Source organism: Tenrec ecaudatus, chromosome 2, assembly GCF_050624435.1.
Source record: "Tenrec ecaudatus isolate mTenEca1 chromosome 2, mTenEca1.hap1, whole genome shotgun sequence".
In the NCBI taxonomy this organism is placed as follows: Eukaryota; Metazoa; Chordata; class Mammalia; order Afrosoricida; family Tenrecidae; genus Tenrec; species Tenrec ecaudatus.
The window spans coordinates 159,281,179-159,303,386 of record NC_134531.1 but is presented as its reverse complement, the minus strand read 5'-3'; the positions used below and the strand labels follow the sequence as shown (position 1 = coordinate 159,303,386).

The 22,208-nt window shown below is 57.8% G+C and overlaps 1 protein-coding gene across 1 annotated transcript in view; it reads right to left on the bottom strand.

The window, feature by feature from the left end:
- Positions 1-20,938, bottom strand: part of TCOF1 (treacle ribosome biogenesis factor 1) — a 28,753-nt gene extending 7,815 nt beyond the window's left edge. Inside the window, exons 1-18 of the mRNA XM_075541807.1 lie at positions 20,794-20,938; positions 19,589-19,644; positions 16,918-17,063; positions 14,916-14,989; positions 14,126-14,312; positions 13,679-13,746; positions 12,246-12,404; positions 11,355-11,522; positions 11,025-11,222; positions 10,716-10,922; positions 10,324-10,548; positions 9,959-10,216; positions 9,684-9,869; positions 6,023-6,157; positions 5,687-5,887; positions 5,333-5,548; positions 4,987-5,187; positions 3,130-3,222 (exon numbers count right to left, since the gene is read on the bottom strand). Of these exons, the coding sequence (XP_075397922.1) occupies positions 3,130-3,222; positions 4,987-5,187; positions 5,333-5,548; positions 5,687-5,887; positions 6,023-6,157; positions 9,684-9,869; positions 9,959-10,216; positions 10,324-10,548; positions 10,716-10,922; positions 11,025-11,222; positions 11,355-11,522; positions 12,246-12,404; positions 13,679-13,746; positions 14,126-14,312; positions 14,916-14,989; positions 16,918-17,063; positions 19,589-19,644; positions 20,794-20,901 (2,886 nt within the window). The 5' untranslated portion in view covers positions 20,902-20,938. The remainder of the gene's footprint in view (positions 1-3,129; positions 3,223-4,986; positions 5,188-5,332; positions 5,549-5,686; positions 5,888-6,022; positions 6,158-9,683; positions 9,870-9,958; positions 10,217-10,323; positions 10,549-10,715; positions 10,923-11,024; positions 11,223-11,354; positions 11,523-12,245; positions 12,405-13,678; positions 13,747-14,125; positions 14,313-14,915; positions 14,990-16,917; positions 17,064-19,588; positions 19,645-20,793) is intronic.
- Between the last annotated feature and the right edge of the window lie 1,270 nt (positions 20,939-22,208).

The following is a 22,208-nucleotide window of genomic DNA, read 5'->3' as shown; positions in this document are numbered from 1 at the left end:
GCCTTTGTCTGACCCTTGCGTTGGGTTAAAGGCTGACCTTTTAGGAGTCTACCTCCTGAGGCCCGCACACTCATTACCACCACTCGCCCATGGATGGAGGGCAGCAGCTCTAGCCATCTCACAGGGGCTGAGCCCATTAACTGCAGGCCAGTGTGGCCCCAAATGACCCTAAGCAGAAATGAGGGTCCCCACCCATCTGAGACTCACACAAATGCCTCTGCTCCTTCAGTGGAGCCCGGACCTTTGCTTTGTGGGTCACTGGCTTTCCTGCTAGGTGGCCCAAGGGATGGTTCTGGCTCAGGTCTAAAGAGGGCCGCAGGGCCTCTGCCTTCAGTTCCAGCCTAGTTCTCAGAATGTCAGGGTGGCCAATTGTGCAGGTGGCTGGGCGGCTTGGCCCAGCGCCGTCTAGCTCTCACTCTGGAGCGGGGCAAGCCCCGGGGCCTGACCAGTTACCTCAACAACACATTGCAGGGCTGGAGGGTGCTGCCCTCTCTGACCAGAGGGGAAAGGCAGGGGTGATGGTGATGGAGGGGTGACAAGTTGGGATGCTAACCACAAAGCCAGTAGCATACACCCACCAGGAGACAGATGAAGTTTCTGCTCGGTAAAGAAAGGGGCAGCCCCGCTCTGTCCTAGGGGTCCTTGCTGGGTATGGAGTTGGTTTGGTCCCCTGAGGTTAAAGGGGAGGGGCACAAATGGATCCGACCCAGTGTGTACAGCCCGAGGTGCAGCAGCAGGTGGGGAGCAAACACCCATCTGAGGGTGGGGCCGGGCCGGGCTCGAGTCCTTGCCATCCTGCCAAAGAGCCGCCCCCGCGGCTGCTCCAAGCCTTCCTTCCCGAGTGACGAGAAGGATGGGAAGTGGGAGAAAACTTGCTGTTGGGGAGCCGGGGGGAATCTATATATATGTGAGAAGACAGAGGAACAGATTGTCGGGGACACAGAGCAACAGAGCTACTGAGCAAACAATAGCGTCTCGGGCTGTTAAAAGCAGCTCAGCAGCAAATGTTGCCTTCTCCAAGCTCCACCGGCCCACGTCGCCGCACCCCAGCCTCTGGGTGGAGAGGGGACGGTGTGTGCAGGGGCTGGCTGTGCAGGGCAGGGCAGGGCGGAAGAGGCCCACTGCTGGGGAAGTGCCATGAGTCTGCAGAGCTCAAACAGTCAGGCTGCACTGGCCAAGAGAGTGTAGGACCCACGGTGGTCCCACCTCCGCCAAGGCTTGCTGAGCGGTGGGGGAGGTCAGCTGGGTGGGGGGCTCCTGACCCCAGACAAGGAAGGGACACAGCACAAAGGCAGCTGAGGGGACAGCCTTTCTCCTAGACCCCCACCACTGCCTGGGGGCTGGCCAACAGACTGACACTGGCCACAGCTGCCTTCTCTGACACCATCACAGGACAGTGAACCCACTGGGAACTTCGCCTGGGAGCAGCTGTGCTGACCCGCCCCCAAGGGGATACCCGAGCGAACTTCTTATAGGTCGCCCTTCTCTGACTGGACCTGAGGCTCTGGGGGCAGGGCTCGGGTCCCCTCAACATGGACCTTGGTCTGACTGAGGCTTCTTCCTGCAGCTGCGGAGACTGCGGCTTACCCAGGGGGCCTGGCAGGAAAGTCCAATAATCAAAACAGAAAGAATGGAGCTTCTCAATAGACGAGTGCTTCATCAATGAGCAGCAATGGTTATTGGCCTCGTTAGCAAGCCGGGGATAAGGAGCTAAAGCCCCGAGCCTGGACAGTTGGCAGAGGCTGGCACCCAGCTTCCCTGACTCTCCCTGGGGAAGGAGCACTGCATGCCGACGTTGGCTTTGTTCAGAGGGACTCCAGAATCTTCAGGACTAACGTACCAATTAAACAGTTCAATTTAAGCATGATGTTCATTTTAATTGTGTTAGTCCGCCCCCGCCGAGCAAGGCAAAGCAGCCCCCTCCTCCCAGCTGTTTAGATCCCGGAGCAGCCCAGAGAGGCCCCACACTGCAATGGGGGTGGGGTGGGATGCAGCCAGTTTGCTTCCCCCACCAGGGGAGAAAGCCCCTGGAGTGGAGGGCGGGGGCTGCCAGGGCTCCCACTGCAGGTCTGCCTGCTTGCCCAAACCGGCCACTCAACTTCCCTGAGCCTCACTCTTTCCCTAGACCCTCCCTCACCGGGTGTGGGGGTGAACGGTACAGGGCTTAATCCAGTGACTGATATGCACTTCAGGTGGCCACCGGGAGCCACCCCAACAAAACAGACTCAAGTCCCACCCAGGGGGGTCCTCTGCAGGGTGTGCGAGGCCGTGAATCTTTACAGGAGCGGACGGTCTCGTCTTTTTCCTGTGGAGCAGCTGATGGGTTTGAGCCACAGCCTCTGCTTGCCTGATCACCAGAACTCCTAGGCACCATAGTGTAAGCTGCTCTAGTCTGCAGGATCTCTGAATGACAGGCGAGCAGCCTAAAGCTACCAGCAGCGTCACAAGTGATCGACAGATCACGCCCTGTGGGCAGTTCTGTCATGACGGTTTGATCTGTCAAAGCCCAGGGAGACACGGAACTGAAAGAGAATGGAACAGTCCCAGCAACCTCTGGCAGCCCCTCATCTGAGATTGCCGAGTTGGAATCAGGCATGGCAGTCAGGCTCTTAGCTTTGGTGGCATAGTGGCTAAGCGCTAAGGCCAGTGGTTGGAACCCAGCAGCCTCTCCCCGGGAACCCTGGCGGGCAGTGTTTCCATAAAGATTGGGGCCTTGAAGCTGCAGGCAGGGCTTCTCTATCACAAGGAGCTGGATGGACTCAATGCCAATGGCTGTGCGCCGGAAATGACTCGGGCATCGAGAAAGGCCATGACCAGGCCACCACTGGGGGGTCAGGCGGGCCGTCTGCCCCGAGACAGTGCAGTAAGACTATAACAGTGAACCGAGGAGACTGTCACAGGCCTGCCAGCAAGGCGTGGCTGCATCCTGGCATCTCTCCGGCAGGCGAAGCCGGGATCTGACCCTCAGCTATCTGCCTCTGAAGCCTGAATGTTCAACATCCAGGGCCTGCTCCCAACCTCCCGGGGTCAAAGACAGGAACGAGCCCTGCGAACTATGAAGTGCTATGACAACGTGCTTCCCCATGGGGGTCGGGTGGGGAATGATGACCCATGCCCTCCCGGACTAACCTGGCCCGATGGCAGCTCCTCCTCAGGGGGTGCTGGGACAAAGCTCTTGCTTCTGGCAGGCTTGCAGCCACTCTCCTTCCGAGGGGACGAGATCTGAACAAACACACGGGGCACATGTGTGTGTGGAGGAGGTGGTGGGGTATGGGCTGGGCCCTAGGGCTCCAGTTCTCCCCGTCTTTCTCCAGGGGGCAGCTGCTGGCCAGCACATGCAGGGTCACCCAGCCCCGTGACCCTGTGTAGCCCATCCTTGAACCTCAACCCGAGCAGGGAGTGCTGCCGGCTGGCGTCTTCAGAAGAGGTGACGGCCACGTGGGTTGCAGGAGTGAGCTGGTGGCCCAGACACAGCTCACAGCTAGCTCCTGGCTAAAAGCACCCCAACGCTGGCCTCCCGCTCCCGCCAGGCCCTACATAAAGGAGGGGTTGGCACAACTGTTAACATGCCTGGCTGCTACTCAAAAAGCTGAAGGGATGGCTCTAGCCAGATGTGCCTCAGAAGAAAGGCCTGGTGGTCTACCTCCAAAAAACCAGGCAGGGGACACTGATGGAGCTCTGCTCCACTGGGACACACAGGGTCGCCATCCATCAGTGGGGAGTGACCTGTAGTCTAGGGGCCAGAGGAGGATTGAGTCATCAAAGAATGAGGCACAGGAGGCCATGGCTGCCCTGTGCTTTGCTACCTGGAAGAAGGTACTCAAGAGATCTGCACGCTCCTGGCTGGGCTGTGTCGCTGCCTGTGTGTCCTGGGCTCCCGCTACAGCAGCAACACCCCTGTCCTGCTTGCTAACAAACCAGCCGCGCTACATGCTTCATGGGAGGCGGCTCGCAGGGGGAATGCGTGCCGTGCCCTAAGTCGGCTGAAAAGACCTAGGGGGAGGCTGAGGGATGCTGCCTGGCTCTCCAGCAGCCAGTGCAGAACTCCCTCCTGTGATGCCACCAACATGAAGGTGGAAGCCGGGCCGCCGACAGTATTGCATGGTGACGTGGCCACCGACCTGGAGACTGCCTGCCTTACTACGCACGCTCCTCTGGGAGACGCAGACATCCAGGCTGATATAAGGCAGCCAATTTAAGACCTAAACGTAAGACGTAATGCCCAGGCTAAAACATAGCTGGGAACCCCTCTGTCCTTGGTCTGGCACTTGGGCCCCCAAAGATGTCCCCACTAATGTCCGGCAAGAAACTGCTGCCACCTGCATGGCAGCTGACCCGCCCCCCTCCCTGGCTCCCCTCCAGGAAGACTCCCTGCACATGTGTCTGGTGAATACCCAGATCCCTCAAACTCAGCCCCAGCTCCCCTAGTCTGGCCTGAAACCCGCCCCACCCACCCCTGGGACACAGTGGGAGAGCAGTGCTGGGTGCTTGCCTCACTCTCAAGAGAAGGGAAACCCAAGAAAGGGTGGGAGGAGCCTGGTGGTGCAGGGACTCCACAGGGAGGAGCTAGCCACAAGGTCAGTGGTCGACCCTGCCAGACACTCCACAGGGGCAGTGCTCCCCTGTGGCATGGTGTATGGTATTTGTGGGGGTGGGTAGAGGTGGGGGCATCTGGCTGGCTCATCGTAGGTGGAAGGCCAAGCTGAGGGGCATGGTCATGTCAGCCGCAGCAGACGCCTTGACATGGGGCGGGGTGCTCACTTCACCCTGTCTTCCCAACACCCAGGCCAAACGTCAGCTACCACCTGTCACCTCCACCTGGGTGTGCCCATGCACAGAGACTGAAAGGCTCCAGTTAGAGACGCCTGCTCTGCCCATTCTCCAGATGCCAGTCTTCACCATTAGCCAGGTGAACCCTCCCTCCCTAGAGGGACCCCAAACCCAGGTGAGGGCTGACTGCCTGAACTTCCTTAGGGGCTCGCGTACCTGCACCACAGACCCAGCCGCCTCGGCACCCCCTGATGATGGCGTCTTTGGACTCTTGCCCATGGTGGGTGAGGCTGGCTTAGCCTTCCAGGGTGCTGGTGTGTCTGCACGTGGTGCGGGGGCCTTGGCGGACACGGGAGTGACCGTGACACCTTTCCCTGGGGAGGCCTTGGCTTGGGGAGTTTTCACAACAGGCCGCACCTAAGGAGAGATGTTCCAGTTAATGCTGCATTCCACAGGCTCCCTTCCCTATCTGGCCCGAAACCCCATTCGGATGGAGGAAGGGCAGGCGCAGGCGGCTGGGAGACTTGGCACCTGCAGCCACTGCTTCCACAAAAGGCCTCACCTGGGCAGGCGTCACAGCCACCAGAGCAGGCCCCTCCCTGTCCGACTCCTCCTCGCTGCTGCCACTGCTGCTCCCCGAGTCTTCCTCTGGTGTTTGTGCTGGGCCGGCTGCAGGCCCGCTCTTCCCAGGCCGTGCTGGGCCTGTACCTTTGGCAGGGGACCCCTTGGTGGGAGCTGTGGCTGCTCTGGCTTGGGGGGCTTTCCCTGAGGGCTTCACCTGGAGCGAGGGGGACAGAGTCAGGGGAGGGATCCCAGAGGGTGGGTGGGTGGAGACACAGACTCATGGGCAAAGGAGCTGTGCCCTGAGGCACACCTGGGGCTCCGGTCACAGAGGTGCAAACACAGGGCTGCCCACCTGAGTTGGCGCCTCTTCTTCACTGCTGCTACTGCTGCTGCTGCTGCTGCTCTCCGAGTCCTCTTCCTGGGACGCCCTGGCTGCCCCCGGCTTGGCCTGGGCTGCTCCGGCCACTGCCTTCCCCACAGCTGGGGCAGATACCTGGCCGCGCGCCGAGGCAGCACTGGTTGGCAGGCTTCTCCCTGGTGGCGGTGGCTTCACCTGAATTGTAAGACCACCGTGTTGGGGATGAAGCAGACAGCCGGGTTCTACCCACATAGGGCACTGGACTGGTCTAAGGCCACTGCTCAGCCGCCCTCCTCTGCCCCATCCTTCCTCAGCTTTGGCCCCACTTGCCTTGGCCGGGGACGCCAGTTTGGCTTGAACACCTGCGGTGAGTACTTTTCCAGGAGCGGCAGCTATTCCTTTGACCGTCGATGCTCTGGGAGAAGCTGGGCTGGCTTTGGTCTGAGTTCTCCCTGGGGCCTTCACCTGGGAGGGGAAGGGAAGAGGCTGAGTGGCAGGAGAGCAGACGCATGGGAGGACTCAGCAGTCAGAATGCCTGACCTGGAGCCTCTGCTGACAGTCTGTGCGCCTAAGCAAGTCGCTCGCCCTCAATGGCCTGTTACCTTCTTAGTGATCTGGGCCTAATAGAAGGCTCACCTACAGTGTGACTGGGGAACCCCTGGGTGTGCACATGATTAAGGGCTCTCAGCTCCTAACCACACAGAAGAAAGGCCTGGTGGAATTACTATAAACAACCAGACACGGAAAAGCCATCATTGTATTGCGTCGGTTTTACTGACAGACATGGAATCACCATGAGTCACCATTTATGTTTATCAACCACAGAAACCCAGGACTTCCCCCAAATATATGGGAATTAAACAACCCCTTCCAAATAATCAACGAACCAAAGAACAAACATGAAACTACAACAGTTCAAACGTTATGGGATGAAGTGAGTAATGCAATTGTTAGAAGAAAAACTCATAGCTTTAAATGGTGATATTGGGAAGAGTTAAACCCTAGACACCAGGAATCAGCCACAAGAAGCTGGTGAAAGGGCAACTCAAGTCTAAAATAAAGAAATAATAAAGATCAGTATGGAAACCAAAGCCAGGAAGAAAATCAATGAAATGCAAAGCTGGTTCTTTGAAAAGAATAACATGGATACAATCTTTAACTAGAGTGAGCAGGAGAAGACACCCATTCCAAGTGAGAAAGAGACAGCACTACAGAGCCCACGAAGCTAACAAGACAACAAGAGACTAATACGAACAATTTCACACCAACAGACCAGACAACAGATTTAGGTGAAATAGACAAATGATGAAAAAGGGACATGCTACCAAAACAGACTCAACGACCAGTATGAATGAAATAAACTCCTTCAGTCATGAAAAATCTTCTCATATACAAACAACCCAGGCTCATATGGCTTTATGGGCGAATTTTATTACACATTTAGGAAAGGATGCCTTTCCTACACAAACTCTTTCAGAAACAGATGAAGAGGGAATTCTTTCCAAGTCATTGTATGAGGCCCAGAAACAGCCATGTAGCAAAGCCAAAGACATCAAAGGAAAGTCACAATATTCCTCACAAACACAAACAAAGCAACTCATGAGCACTGACCCCAGCAATAAAAGGAGCACATACCAAGACCAAGGGGATTTATTCTTAGAAGCATGACCTAATACCTTAAAAATCTATGCCATCCTATTAATCCTCACCGCATTACAGGGGAAAGCCCTGTTCACCATCGTCCTCATAAAGAACAAAAACCACAGGATCACCAGCAGACACGCACACAAAGCATCCGACAGAACTGCCTCACGTTCATGGTAACAACAAACTAGGGGTCGAAGGAAACGTCCTTGACCAGATACAGGGCAGCATTGCGTTAAAGGTATACACGTCACATCCTTCACAGTGCAAGACCAAATGCTGCCTACGGTCAGAGACGAGCAGGCTGCCGCTCTCCCCACTCCCCTCCAGAAGTTCTAGCCAGGCAATAATGCAGAGAACCCCCCCTCCCCCTCGCCCCGCAAAGGCACCCAGATGGGAAGGGAACAGTAAAACCGTCTGGATTTGCAGACAGCATGCTCTACACGTAGAAAGAGAAATGCCTACGGGGTCTACAAGTCACGAGGGCCGACAGGAAGTTTAACAAAGGTAATGGACAATACACAACCCAAGACAGGTCGGTCACTCTCCCCAAACCCAGCATGCCCTGCGCCTGCTCTCAGGGCTGTCTCTAAGGACATCGTGCCCAGAACCATCTCTCCTCAACCTCCGGCACATCTGGTTTGTTGGACAAATTCTCAGTCTTCACGGCTTCTTTGGGATCTTGATTCCTCAGCGGTGGTTTTACTTGGAGCTGGCTGGACAGCGCTGAGTAATGACGCACCCGCACACTCCCGCCCCCCAACCTAGCTACTTAGTCCTGATCCGGCAATGCTGAGCAGTCAGGGAGTGCCCGCCCTTGGAGGGGAGGCCATGTATGACCACTGAATCCGCGTCAAAACCCCACCGCGTGGGCAGTGATTCTCCTTAGCTAACAGATGAAGGCAAGGCAAAGGAGCTCCAGACTCCTTCTACTGGCCCTGCCTGTCAACAGAGGCTCATCGTGCCGCCTGCAGCCAAGAGAGGCCCTCTACTCTGACAGGACATCCCTAAGCTGCTAGGCCCAGGCTTTGCTTTTCACCCCGAGACAGATCACAAGGCCCAGAGGCATAGGTCAGTGGCTGGAGGAGGCTGGGAGGGCAAAGGCTTTCGAGATGGGAGCCCTGGGGGCACATGCCCAGCCGTGACCCTCACAGGCTGGCTAAGAAGGAGCAGGTCACCAAGCAACAGCAGAGCTCCAGCATCCTCCCTGGGAAACCAGAGCATGAGTCACCGGTGTGCTAGCACAGGTGGGAGGCTCCGAGGGGGAGACAAACACATAAATGCCCTGCAAAACGAGACTTTACAAGGGGTTGGGAACAGGCCTGGGGCTTATAAAAGGGGAGAGGAGGCTCCCACATTTCGGGAATAGGTGCCTGTGAAGTTGAAAACCTCAGGGGAGGAACCATGGGGCCACAGGTCATAAAAGACAAGAGGGGCACCAAACAGGAAATAGACAATTAGAGAAATGTGTGCTCCGGTAAAAAGAAGTGACTAATTTCTGAGTGGTTTCAGAGGGGAAAATTGACAACTGGAAAATAACCCGCTAGGGGGAGGGGGTTTGCAGGGGCCTCTCCCTGGCTGTGCACAGGCCCTAGGCAGTGTTTGAGAAGTGAAACCCACAACTGCATTGCTCTTGTGTTGACAACTCAGAGCAACACTATAGGACAGGGTAGAATTGCCCTATGCATCTCAGAGACTGCAGCTCTCGGTAGGAGTAGAAAGCCCATCTTTCTCCCAGGGGGGCTGGTGGTTTTCAACAGCTGACCTTGTGGCTAGCAGCCCAACGTGTCATCACAATGCCACCTTGACCGGGGAGGAGGGATCTTAAATGCCACCCCCCCCCCCCCCCGCCCTTGCAGGAGAGATGTCCAGTAACAGAGGAGTACACGAGAGGCCCCAGCTTGCCTGAAATCAGCTGGGACGTGCAGCCAGGTGCTCTGTCTTTAAGCCTTTGTTCGATATCACGTCCTACACTGCACTGACATGTGCTGCTTGTGGGAACAAGCTTGTGAGCCAGTCCCCTCATGGCGTCTGCATAGGCTGGCTTCGTTTCAGGGAACATTCTACCCCTGCACCTGACCTGGCCAGCTCTACCAGCCTGAAACTCAGATGCCATTTCCTTCCGGAAAGCCCTGAGATCACATCCCCTACCTCACACTCGCACCCTCACACCAAAATAAGCCTGCAAGTGCCCAGTGGCACTCTGCCTTGTTCTGGAAGCCATGGAGAATCCCTGCAGGGCTTCCCAGGCCACCCAGGGAGCTTGGGGCTGATGGGCAAAGTGCTGGGTGGAGGCTGCCCGAGCAGACCCGGACAAGCCCATCCTCAGCCTCCTCCCAGGCCTCACCGAGGCTGGAGTCATGGTCTCAGGTTCCTCCTCACTGTCCTCGGACTCTTCAGAAGACTCCTTCTTGACCTGGGTGGCTGCGAGCCCTGCCTTCCCAGAGGGTACTGGGGTGGAGCCAGGTGTTGAAGGGCCCTTGGAAGGAGCCTGGGCAGATTTCCCCGGCAGGCTTTTCCCCACAGACTTCACCTGCAACCAGAAGAGTGAGTGAGGTGTCTCCCAGGAGCAGGCCTGACCACAGGGCACCCATCTTGAGGGGGGGGCAAACAAAGCCTCACCTGTTTCGCTGTGGCTGCAGGTGCCACCTCCGGCTCACTCTCGGACTCCTCACTGCTGGAAGATTCCTCTTCTGGCCTCAGTGTGCCCCTGGCCACAGCCAGGGAGGCCGAGCAGGCTGGAGATGCCACCGCTCCTGCTTTCCAGGGGGTTGGGGTGTCCACTCGCACTGGGGGGGTCTTTCCTTGGGATGCAGGAGTGACAGGAGGGCCTTTCCTTGGGGAGGCCTTGGCCTGGGAGGTTTTTGTTGCTGGTTTTGCCTGAGGGGACACAGAAGGCTGGGGTTGGAGAAGCTTCCCTGCTATTCCAGCACGGAGGGGCTCTGCTAGCATCCTGCAGAGCTCAGGGTGCGGAGCCCAGGCCCCACCTGTGCTGGTGTCCTGGCTGCGGGCGCCTCCTCCTCGCTGTCCGACTCTTCGCTGTCTGACTCTTCCTCGCTGCTCTCTGACTCTTCCTTGGGCCTCTCAGTCTTGACCTCGGCGGCCAGAGGCGCTGACTTCTGAGGTGGCGCTGGGCTCGCCCCTTTCCCCAGGGATCCTTTGGTGGGCCCCGAGGCAGGTTTGACCTGGGGGGATTTCCCTGAGGGCGTTGCCTGGAGCGAGAAACAGGATCAGGAAGCAGCCCAGAGGGCGGGCAGCAGACACACAGGGACTAAACAGCGAAGAGCCCTGCAGGGTCAGGAGGCCTGGGCAGAGGGCAGGGTCCCTGGGTCCCAGCATTGAGGACAGCTGAGTCTGCAGTGGGTGAGGAAGCCCTCACCTGGACGGGGGTCATAACGGCTGGGGCTTCCTCGCTGCTGCTGCTGCTGCTGTCGCTCTCTGAGGTCTGCTCTGGCCGCCCTACCTGGGCCCGGGACACTCCGGACCCTGCCTTCCCAGGAGGCACCAGGATGGCCCCTTTCCCTGAAGGCCCAGCAGCCAGTGCCGTGGGAGGTCTGGCCTGGAGGTTCCTCCCGGGGGGTTTTGCCTGAGTTTGACAAAGGAGAGAATCAGAAGAAGGGGCCCTGGCCCTGCCTGCCTCAGGAGGCCTCTCTAGGTATGGGCTACACAGGGTGCCCCCCAGCCTAACCTGGGCAGAGGTAACAGCTGCCGGAGCGGGCCCCTCACTGTCTGAATCCTCCTGGCTGCTGCTCCCCGAGTCTTCCTCCAGCTTTCCTGCTGGGCCGGCTGCAGGCCCGCTCTTCCCAGGCCCTGCACCTTTGGCAGGGGACCCCTTGGTGGGAGCGGAGGCAGCTCTGACCTGGGGGGCCTTCCCCGAGGGCTTTGTCTGGAGAGAAGAGAATCACCAGAGGGTGGGGGTAGATATAGAATGATGGGGGGGGGGGCGGGGATGCAATGGCAGACGGGGACAAACCCTCTGGGCCATTTGTGGAGACCACTTCAGCACCCATGGTCTCACCTGGAGCGGGGCCCTGGCCACAGATGTCTCCTCCTCACTGCTCGACTCCTCCTCGCTGCTGCTCTCGGAATCCTGCTCTGGCTTCCCTGCCTTGGCTTGGGTGGCTCCAGCCTGCACAGGGAGGGCCTTGGCAGCTCGGACCTGTAATTTTTTCTCTGGGGCCTTAACCTAGTACAAGAGAAAGGGCAGTTCGTTCCCCCTCTTCTGAAAGCCCGCTGGTCATGGCTGTACGCCCGTGCCACCTCCCTCTCTGACCAGCGCTCAGCCAACTGGCCTCTTCCCGTTTCCTCCAAACCAGCTCTCTGCTGACTCACTCTGGGTGCCGCCCGCCACCCCTCCATGCCCAACTATACTGCTCCCCCTCTGGGTCGCCCTCCTGCAGCCTGGCCGACAGAATGAACTCAGAGAAGACCCTTCTGCTGTGGTCTCAAGGCACAGAGCAGAACTGTCACCTACGGTTTCCCAGGTTACACATTTTTACAGGACTGGACTACATCCTCGCCTTTGTCCTAAGAAGTGACTGGGGTACTTGAACCATCAACCTTATGGTCAGCAGCCCACACCTAGCCCACAACTCCATTGGGGCCCCCAAAGTCAACAGAGTAAGCAACTTCAACAAGTTCGAAAGCCCTTCTTAACAGGACAGCTAGGATGTCAGAGCCCATTTGACAGCCAGGAAAACTGAGAGTAAGGGGAGTAGGACTGACAAGGGTTGGAGGGAGCCATTTCAGAGTGCTGCTTGGGTCCAATGGGAATACTCCCACCAGTGTCTAAAGCGGGCCAACCCAGGGGCGTCTCCTCTCTTCCTTTCCCCACGCTCCAAACACAGCAGCCCCTCCCCCCCGTCAGTATGTGGGGTGCGGGCCCGAGGGCGGCCTCCCCAGGCCTCACCTGCCCAGGGGTCTCTTCCTGACTCTCAGAAGATGACTCCTCCTCGCTGCTGTCAGACTCCTGCTCAGGCCTCTTGGCAGGGCCGGCAGGGGTTCTGGGGCCTACTCTGGCCGGGGCTGGTGTGGCTTTGGCAGGAGGGCTTTTCCCTGGCAGTTTTGCCTGGAACAAGAGGGTGGGGGCAGGAGTGACAGTAACGGTCATCTCTCCGTGAATGTTCAGAACCTTCTTTCCGAAGCATTCAACTTCCACCCGACTCTGGGACAGCAAGAAGCTCTGGGAACTTAGGGCAGGTCACTGCTTGGACCCAGGGCTCGCCCATGATCTCTCCTCTCTGATAGCGCTCACAGGGTCCAAGGCAGAGGGCAGCCCCTCAACCAGGACAGCTCGTCCGTTATGGTGGGCGGGAGGCCCTGTGGGCAAAGGTCTGAGGGCTGCGAGTCTAGGTATAACGCTGGCTTGAGGAACTATCACAGGCAAACGCCTTTCCCCAGACCTCCTTGCCCTTTTTGACTCTTCCTTAGACTTCCAACATTCTGAGGCAGCCAGGGCCCGCCGCCTCCTCTCGTCACTCACCCTTACCTAACCCTGCATTTCCTGTCTCCCATGGCCCCTCTGCTGTGGTAGCCCACTGAGGCAGGACTGGGACACCAGTCACTCAGGGACAAGGCGACAGGAGCCAGGGGTGTCCCCAAGGATGGCATGTGAGGCGCAAACGGGGTACAAACAGGGTCACTGGGTAAAGTGAGAGTCCCCTGGCACCAGTTCCATCCATCCCAGAAGCCAGTTCTCCCTCTGGAGCACCCCTGCACCGGGGGGACCCACATCCTGGCACTGCGCCCTCCTCCCGGTACCACTCCGATAGGGCCCTCTATGGTCGCACTGTTCTCTTGCACTGCCCCCAGGCCTGGCCTCCCAAGGACGAAACCCAAGCAACTAGCAGCACACCCCAGGTCGGGCAGATGCAGCCCCTCCTGCAGCACCGCCGTTCTCAGAAACAAGCTCCGAACGCTTTGGTCTCCATTCCTGTAGCCGGACCCCTTTCCGGTGCTCAGCCTTTCCTCCTGACAGTGTTTACCCGTCCACGGGAGGCTCCGCTACTACCTGCCTCCCGCAGCACCCATCACTGCTGCAGGGAATGGGGCGCCCAGAGGAAGGAGCCCACCCACCTTGCTCACACTGTGTCCCGGAGGCCGGGCACCTGGGAGGTGCAGTGCAAGAAATGCCCCAAATCTCTCCCAGGTCCCCACACACCATGAGTCCCCTGCCAGAGGAGTCTGCCCTGGTCTCCCATAGCCCTGAACCTCACTGAGGGTTGGTGCACGACACGCAGCCGCTCTGTCTCGCCCTGCTGCAGGCCTCCGACTCAGGCCAACTGAGGTGCTGGGAGGATGGAGGTTTGAGGAGGGTGATTCCTGAGGGTGGGGAGCAGTTACCTCCACATCTGTCTCGTCGCTGGAGCTGGAGGTGTCCTCGCTGGAGCTGTCGGCTGGGTCCACCGCCCCTGAGGTAAGTAAGAACAGAGAGGGGGCGCAGAGAGTCAGTCTTTCTACACTTGCCTGTCCCTCAGAGGACTCCCACCCCCACCCCCACCCCCAGCGGAAAGCAGTGAACCAAAAGCGACATTCCACTCCGCTCCCAGAGAGCTCTCACACAGTGGGCTACATGTTGGACTGGCAGTGGACAGGTCAGTGGTTTGAACCCACCAGCTGCTTCCCATACAGATGTGCAGCCTCAGAAGCCCTGCGGAGCGAGCGCTTCCACACTGTGTTACAGGGTGGCCACGACTCAGAATCAGCTCGATAGCAGTGGCTTTGGTTCCTGTAAGACTTGTCCCAGCAGCTCAAACCCTGGGGGCTTGGGTCCGGAGGGGTGCTTCTCACCAGGTTTGGCAGCAGCTTTGAGAGGCTGGACACTGCCCTCCTCCTCTGTTTCTGAGACCAAGGTGGTATTTGCCGAAGGCACGGCCAACTTCTTGGGGGACTTCCCAGAGAGGGGGTGGGCCCCTGCCTTCCCAGACACAGGCTGTGCCACGGAGTTCACCATCTTGCTGGCATCCTTGGCGTTTGCCTGTGGAGGACACAGCTGAGAACACATGGCACCGTAGACGAAGAGGGCATACTGCTAGACTACAACACCAGGCCGGCACAGGCAACCTGGTGGGCCTCCCGGGTCTGTCCCCTCAGCCCCAAGGTGACCCTAAATGCTCTCCGCCGCTCAGGAAGGGGCTGAGAGCTACTCTACAGCTCTTGGGACCTCGCAGTCAGGAGCAGCTGGGGAGGTGATCACCATTACTTAGCCATAGCTACACATTCGGGAGGGACCTGGGGGTGCAATGGTAGGCCCTTAGCTGCTGACCTATGGGTGGTTCTGTCTGTGTCTGTCCTTGGAAACCCTGCGGGCAGTGCTTTGCTTTCCAGTATGGTGGCTGAGTCAGACAGAATTCAGCTGACGGCCACGTCCAACCCCCCTGCAACATGCCAGTAGGCAGCACCCCCATCTTTGACAGAAGGAAACGCAGGCCCAGAAAGGAAAAGGGATTCACCCAAGGTCACACGGCTGGTAACAGAGGCTGAGATTCAAACCCAGGTCGGGAGACCACCTGTGACCCTATCCCTTGCAGACACAGGGATTCCACGCCCTAGGCCACAGCTGGGCGGCAGGCCCACTCACCGAGGCTGGTTCTTTCCCGCTTGACGGTAAATTCGCCCGCACAACCGAGGAGTTAGTAGACATGAGGCTTGGGGCTGCAAGACACAAAACACCGGGTGAACCTGGGGAAAAGCACCAGCTCTCATCTCACCTGGTGGTCCCAGTGGCGTCGCGGGTGGAGCCAGAAGGCTGACACTTTGAGCCCACCCAGAGGTGCCCAGGAAGAAAGGGCTGGTGACTGCTGGGGGGCCAGCCCTATGCTCACACATGAGTCAGAACCAGCTCATCGGTGACTGCTAGGTGTGACTGACAGTGGGGGCGCCTGGGGCTGGTGGGGGGAGCTGAGCCCACAGGGAGAGAGTCCCATGGGGCATCAACCTGGTCTTTCAGTGGTGAAAGAATGGCAGGACACACCGATGCCTGTGTCTGCATCCCCATTAGGCCCCCAACTCCTTGTGGCATGAGGCACCGAGCCCAAATACTGTGCTGCCCCGAGGGCAGCCCACGCAGCCCTTCCCCCTTCAAAGCCACCCAGGAGCCAGAGGCCACGACCCAGAGCCAGCTAGATGTACAGACACCACAACTTCCCAGAGCTGTTACAGACCACACCGCCCCATCAGGGAGCGGGACTGTAAAGGCGCACTGCTAAATTGGATTCCGTTCCTGAGACGTACGGCACGATCCAGTTCCCCTGGTATCGAACACCCTCGTAAGAACAGAAAAAGTCCACGGAACCCCACTGTGCCAGCCACTTTCAACTGATGGCTGATCTTATTATTTCACCCACCCTCTCACCCACTTTTCCCCGATTAGGACTCCCGTGAGGATGCTGCTGGACCACCTTATTGTACTGCCCACAGATATTTCGCTGTGCTTTTCTCAACAGACAATAGACAGGACTTCTTTTACAAGATGCATGAATATATATATACACACACACACAGATACATAATTACAATACCATCGTTACAGGTTCAAGATCCATGCATGTTAAATAGCCAGTCACGATCAATATCTATGTGCTTACAACGCATGGCTGGCCGATCCCTGTCCTGCTGTGACGGAAAAGCTCCCCACAGGGGGTGCGTCCAGTGGGGGTGGAAGTGGGGTGGGCAGGAGAACAAGAAACTTCATGGTTTTCTTCCAAATTCGTACATTTGTTGTTATACTTGAGAGAGATTAAGCAAGACACAAAATGTCTGTCGGGACCATGGCAACTGCCTCTTAAAGACACTCTCAGGACAATAACTGGAAGCGTCACTGGCCACATGGTGGGTGTCAAGAATACGGGCGGTTTTTCTGGCCTTTCGGATTTGGGGTGGTTGAGCAGACCACCCCGTCTTTCTTCCAAAAACCCTGTGGACTCGGTTTGCAGCGCCAGCTTCCAGGGAGGGTTGCTGTCTTTCCCAATCCAAAATATACTTTCATACTAAGACATCATCTTGCACGTGAAGAAAAGGCCCACAGGGGAAGAGACCACCTCTCCAGTTATAAAGGACAAGGGCCCTCAGCAGTCAGTCGGGGGTAGGAAGAGGAGGCAGGGGAGTGCAAAGGTTTCCGCCCAGAGCCCTGCCAACTCTGGGATCTGAGTGCCCAGAGCAGCCTGCACCCTCCAAGGCCCCAGGCAGCCGGCAACTTGCAGGGCAGCCCTCTCTCTAGCGGTGTTCCGGGAAAGAAGAGTCTTTCTACCCTTTCCAGACACACACGAAGACTTGTTAAAGTGTGGGTACTGGGTCCCATGGGCAGGGACGATGAGGCACACACACACGTGGATGGGGAGCGTCCACTTTTGCCCACCACTGGCCCCTGCTCTAACCTGGGGCCCAGCACACAAACATAGGCAGGGTCTCCCTCGTCTTCCCTAAAAGGTCCTGTCCCCCCTCCATGGGCTCACCAAAGAAGCCAGAGGGGACTCTTCCTGGAATAATCCAACACTGCCCCAGAGTATGTTCCCCAAAAGTGCAGGGGCCCCGGGCTGAGCCCCGACTGGGAGGCCCAGGGCCCCATGTGCAGCACAGCTTACTCTTCCTGGCATTGGCGGCCTTGGCTTCTGCCTCCTCCTCGTCCTCCGAGCTCTCCGAGGTGCTCACAGGGTCGGACACGCGGCTCTTCCTGGCCAGCAGCGCGGCATCCTCCTCTGCCTTCTGCTTCTGGCCGACTGCCGAGGTCCTGCAGGATAGAGGGGACTGGCTGCACCGGCAGGCGGCAGGGCCACTCCTGGGGATCTGACTGTCCCCGAGGACATGAGAAGAGTTCACACAGTGACGAGAACACTGTGCGGCACCACGCTGTGCCCCGCGGCCGCCTTTGCTGGCCAAACGTTTCTAAACCGTGAGTGGCGGACGACATCACAGAGAACATTCAGTAAAACCTCGAAAGCCGGAACCTGTATCAGGAGCTGTCAGAGAAGGAAAATGCAGACATTTCCCGCTCCAAGGTCAGAGAACAGACTGCCAACAACCTCGCGCTGTCCAAGTGGAAAACCAAAGCAGCCCCTTGGCACTCTGGCTCTCGCAGGTTCATGTCAGACAACAGCTAAGGGCCCGTGAGCAAGCTCCGGTCGGGCTGGCTGCACACGCGGCACCCCTCTTGGAAGCCTGTGCCCCGGCTCTTCACCCCTCTCAGACCCAGCTGTACATTGGCATCCTCCCTCACTTGTGCAGGCCGTCTCCCTACTGACTACACAGGGAGGCCCGGGGACAGAGAGGGCTGGCAGAAGTACTTTCTAGCAAGGGTCTTCCGGCCCTCATTGCCAAGCACAGTTCAACTAATCACCAGAGGGGTCTGCCCAGGGTGCCCCCAGAGGAAGCTTAAGACATCAGAGGGGTCCCCTGAACTCTGCAGCAACTTCTCCCTTGACCCCCACTCCGAGGGAGCCACCACAGGTCCTATGTTTCCTGGCTGGCGTCACCTGCTCGGCCACGGTCTGGGTCCCACCTGCCCAGGAAGGCCACTGTCAGCAATTCTTGCTAAAACTGGGCTTCTTCATTTACTACTTGTACCATGTTAGGTTGTGACTTCCCCCTCACCCTGGAGAATGGAAGTCCCCCAAGGGCCAGTTTCCCTCTGGCTTATTTCCAGTGATAGCATGTCCTGGAACAGTGCCCGGCTCCTTCTAGGTGCTCAACCACCTTACAGAGCTCCTTTAATCCTGCTGCTGCAATGAGACCATCACTGTCATCTTCAGTATGCCATGAAGGGAGGCCAAGAAGGGGGGCCTGGGTCTGAACCATGCCCAGTAGTTTACGATGACCCCCTTTGGTGGGTGTGGGGCTCCTGAGGGCCTATAGGCAGGGGAGGGTGCAGGCACGGCCCAGCTCACAGACACACCTCTCAGAGGAAGGAAGTGCGGTGAGTGGGCGAGGTGAGGAAGTGCAGGTGCCCCCCGTGCTCCAAGCTTGACTTGGCAGCAGGGGAGAACCGAGAACAGAGGGCTGGCAGGTTTCTCCATCAGTGGGTGGAGTCCCTTCCACACTCCCCTGACCTGTGCTCACACACCTCTGATGCCAGGGACTCCCGCAGTGGGCCGCCATGTTTGGATGGCGGTGCTGATCAAGCGCTTGCCTTCAGAACCAGACACCAATCTTCCCATTGAAGCACGTCTCGGCCCTACTTATGCCTAACCCCCCTAGAACACACTACTCCGTGTGTCCTCTGAGGTGCAGTGGTGCACTCTGGACAGCTTGATGCGCTCTTCCATTCCACCGGGGATTGGACTTTCATCCCCAAGTCAGCTGTGGTCAGACCAGTACATGGGAGAGAGCATCTCTATCCCCTCCTTCATTTTCAAATCATTCCTGTAGTGACAGACTCCCTCACTTTTAGAAATTTCATAGGCACGTCAACCCGTCTTTGAAACTGGGCTCCTGTCTAGCTCCACATACAGGCCTGCCTTCCACTCAAATGCACAAGCCAGACACCGGGGGTCCACCTGACAGTCCCTTTCTGCTGCAGTCAGAGTGCCCACCGGGTTGTATCCTTCCCTGCCTCAGCTTCCAGAGCCTCCACTGCTCTTGAGGAAAGGACTCCCCTCACAGAGGGCGGCCAGCTGGCATGGGGTAGGCCTGCCACTCCCCGCCGCATCTGTACCGCCCCCCAAGTCACAGGCACCGAACATGCTATGGTTCCCATGGCCAGGTGCCTCTGCCACCTCTCCCCTTCAAGTCAGAGGTCTCCCCAGGAAAGCCTCCCCTCCAAAAACTCAAACTGCCAGACTCAGTGACCCTAGAGCACAGAGGGGAGCTGCCCCTGTGGTTTCCCAGGTCTCGTCTTTCTCTGCAGAGCAGCTGGTGGTTAGCAGCCGAACGCACAACCACTATGGCACCAGGGCTCCTACCGCGCAGGTCGTCCTCGCAGGCTGGTGCGGGCTGTAGCTATCTCCTTCCTGTGACCCTCACCTTTGTTTTACGCTTCAGCCTGACTCACGTCTACTCTCCCGGCTCTCACATCAGCTCTAGGCAAGAAGGCATTGGCCTGTCTCCCTCCTCCCAGGAGCGCCACCCTTACAGCAGGGTCTGGTATTCAGTAGGGGCTCGGTAACTTAGGAGATGAATGACAAGCTGCCGATAAGGTTTGGTCCTTCAGAGCGCCCAGCTCTCAGAGCCATGTCACCCCCCATGGCGACGCATCTTAGATCAGGTTAGTAGCCTGATTGGGATGTCCCAACTCCATGCCCCTAGTCCCAGGGGACTCACTGTTGCCAGTGCGTGTAGATGTCTAGAAGGGTGGCCGGTTGAGTCGGGAAACTTTTCTGCAGAGAAATAGAGAGAGAATAGCCGCAATTAACCTCCACTCCCACACCCCACCAGGGGCTCTGTTTTGGGACCCACGCTTGCTTAATTTGTACACTCAGCATCTATCATCACAGGATACACTGTACCACTTACTTGCCACCTATGTCATTCACTAGAGTGTATGCTTCCTGAGGGCAAGGCAATGTTCCCAGGCACTTGCTTAAAAGCCCAGGGTGGGCTAGAAAAGCAGGTAACATCCCAGAGCGTTTGATCCCTTCATGGGCTCTGGGATACTGACTAAACAAGCCCCCTTCCTGCTGCTTTTTGGATTAAGACCAAACTAACTCTAAGACTGGTTTGGGCTGGCCCCTGCCTTCTCCCATCTCCATCGTGACTAGTATTGTCCTGGTCCTTCATGCTCTATGCATAGCTTGTACAACACAAGCTTCCTTCGGCACCTTGACCTTGAACATCCACTTTCCTCTTTCAAATCTCAAAGTAGCAGTCACTTGCTCTCACATCTCTTGTGACAAGGGCAACCTGGGGCATACTGCCTGGGCCCTGAGTGCCCCCTCTGTGGCACACGTCCTACAGAACTAGGGGACCCAAATTAGCATTCCATCACAAACACGGGAACTCCAGACTCACAGAATGAATGAAACCAGAAAAAACTGCACTACAAGTTCTGATCCCAAACCTATCCCACCCAGTACAGAGGCTCTCCAAGGGTCTGCTTTCCTGCCCAGCTATGGGGCTCTTTCACTTGGCGCGACCCCCCAAAGTTAGGCACAATCGACCCCACAGACCCGTGGCACCCTCCTTGCCCCAGGGGCCCGCGTGGGGCCACGTGGTCCGAGGCAGAGGAGCTTTAAATCGCCGGTCCCAGGAAAATAATGGGAGGTGAAGGGCGCGGGAATTACAAAACCTAGCTCCTGGGATAACATGTTCTGACCCGCCCACTGCATCGGTGGGGAAACTGAGGGCCAGAGAGCGTGGAAGCTGCAGCGACGGTTGAGGCTGTAGCTACTAGGGCTCCGTGGCCCGCGCCTACGAGCAGAGTTCAGAAGCTGGCTCGGGGCGCGGGTCCGGTCGCCTGGGCAGGGGGCACGGGCCGCGGCTCTCGGGATCCGGCACGCGGGCCTCGGCCGCCGCACTCGCCCGCTTACCTGGCCGCTCTGCTCCTTCACTTCCCGCGCTGCGCGAACATAGCCCGCTTGCAGAAGATGCTGGTAGATCAGGGGAAGCAGCTCTCGCCGCTTCCGGGCCTCAGCCATGCCCGCGACCCCCGGCCGGCCCGCTCACCTGCACGCCCCCCCACGCCAAGTCCCCGCCCGCCACTTCCCTCGTGCCCTTAGACCTCGCGCGCCCCACTTCCGGCCCCGCCTTCGCCGCGGCGCGCGGCACTCTGGGCAATGAAGTCTTTTATTCGCGCGCCGGCGCGCAGACCTCGCGGCTGAGCGGGGCGGAGGCTCAGGCGGCAACGAGGTCTCCCATTGGATGGAGGAATGGGAGGCGGTGACAGGCCCCGCCCCCAGGCCGGCCTCGCTGCCAATAGTTTCCTCTCCGGAATCCTCCGTCTATTTAGACTTTTCCTGGAAGGGATTTGCCATCCGTGCCAGGTCTCTGATCGCGGTGGCTGGCGTTTTTTCATCTCTGGACGCTTACTCTGCATCTTCTCTCGACCAGTACTTCCACTTTCCCGCTAATTTGTTTCGCACACACAGTTATTTTTTTAAGGACTCACGAGCCAGGCACTCGTTGTCTCGTTTACTCACTCATCCATTCCCTTCCTGGACAAAAGAGCTCAAGTACCGGACCTTGAGCTAGGCTGGCGGCCGCCTTCAGAGCTCGCTGAGGGCACAGGGAGGGACAGTCGGTAACCAGGCAGCTATATAGTGTGCATTCCCAGGGGCTGCCCAAAGAGCTATCAGCTATCAGCAGCATCCTAAAGGAGGAGCAGGGATCTCTAGGTATGGGAGACTAGCATGCCAAGCCTAAGGCAGCGCCCGAAGGCAGACTGGGGAAGCCCCATTCTGTGCTGCTGGGCACAGCTGAGGATGCTGGACAAGCAGTCAGGCCTACAAAGCCTCCCCACCCTCCGCACAGTTAAGACTTTGTTCCAAGGTCAATAGCTTCCCACGGGTTTATGCAAGAATGTGACACGAGTTTTGCATTGTGAAAAGGACCCTAAAACCCAAATCTAGAGGGTGAACTTGTTGTGGGAACAGAGCTACCAGTAGTAGGGTGTTGTAGGGTGTTTGAGGGGAGGATGGCAGAGGGGATGAGCTGGATGGAGAATCTGAGTCAGCTGGTCTCAACCTCTTGATTTCCTTTGAGAAGCTGATGACAGCACGAAACACAGCCCTTGTTCCAGAAAACGTTTAATGTGTGCTGACATAGGTTTTCCATCTGGTTTCAGGATAGAAATAAGTGCATGCCTGAACTTCCCAGGCTCAGGAAGGCCCGCTCCTGGAAGAAACGGACAAGACCAGGTAACTGATTGGTGTGGTGCGTGAGGGTGAAGATGATCTACTTTCAGTGTTTAAACCAGTATTTGTTGGCACCTACGACTGGGGGCGGG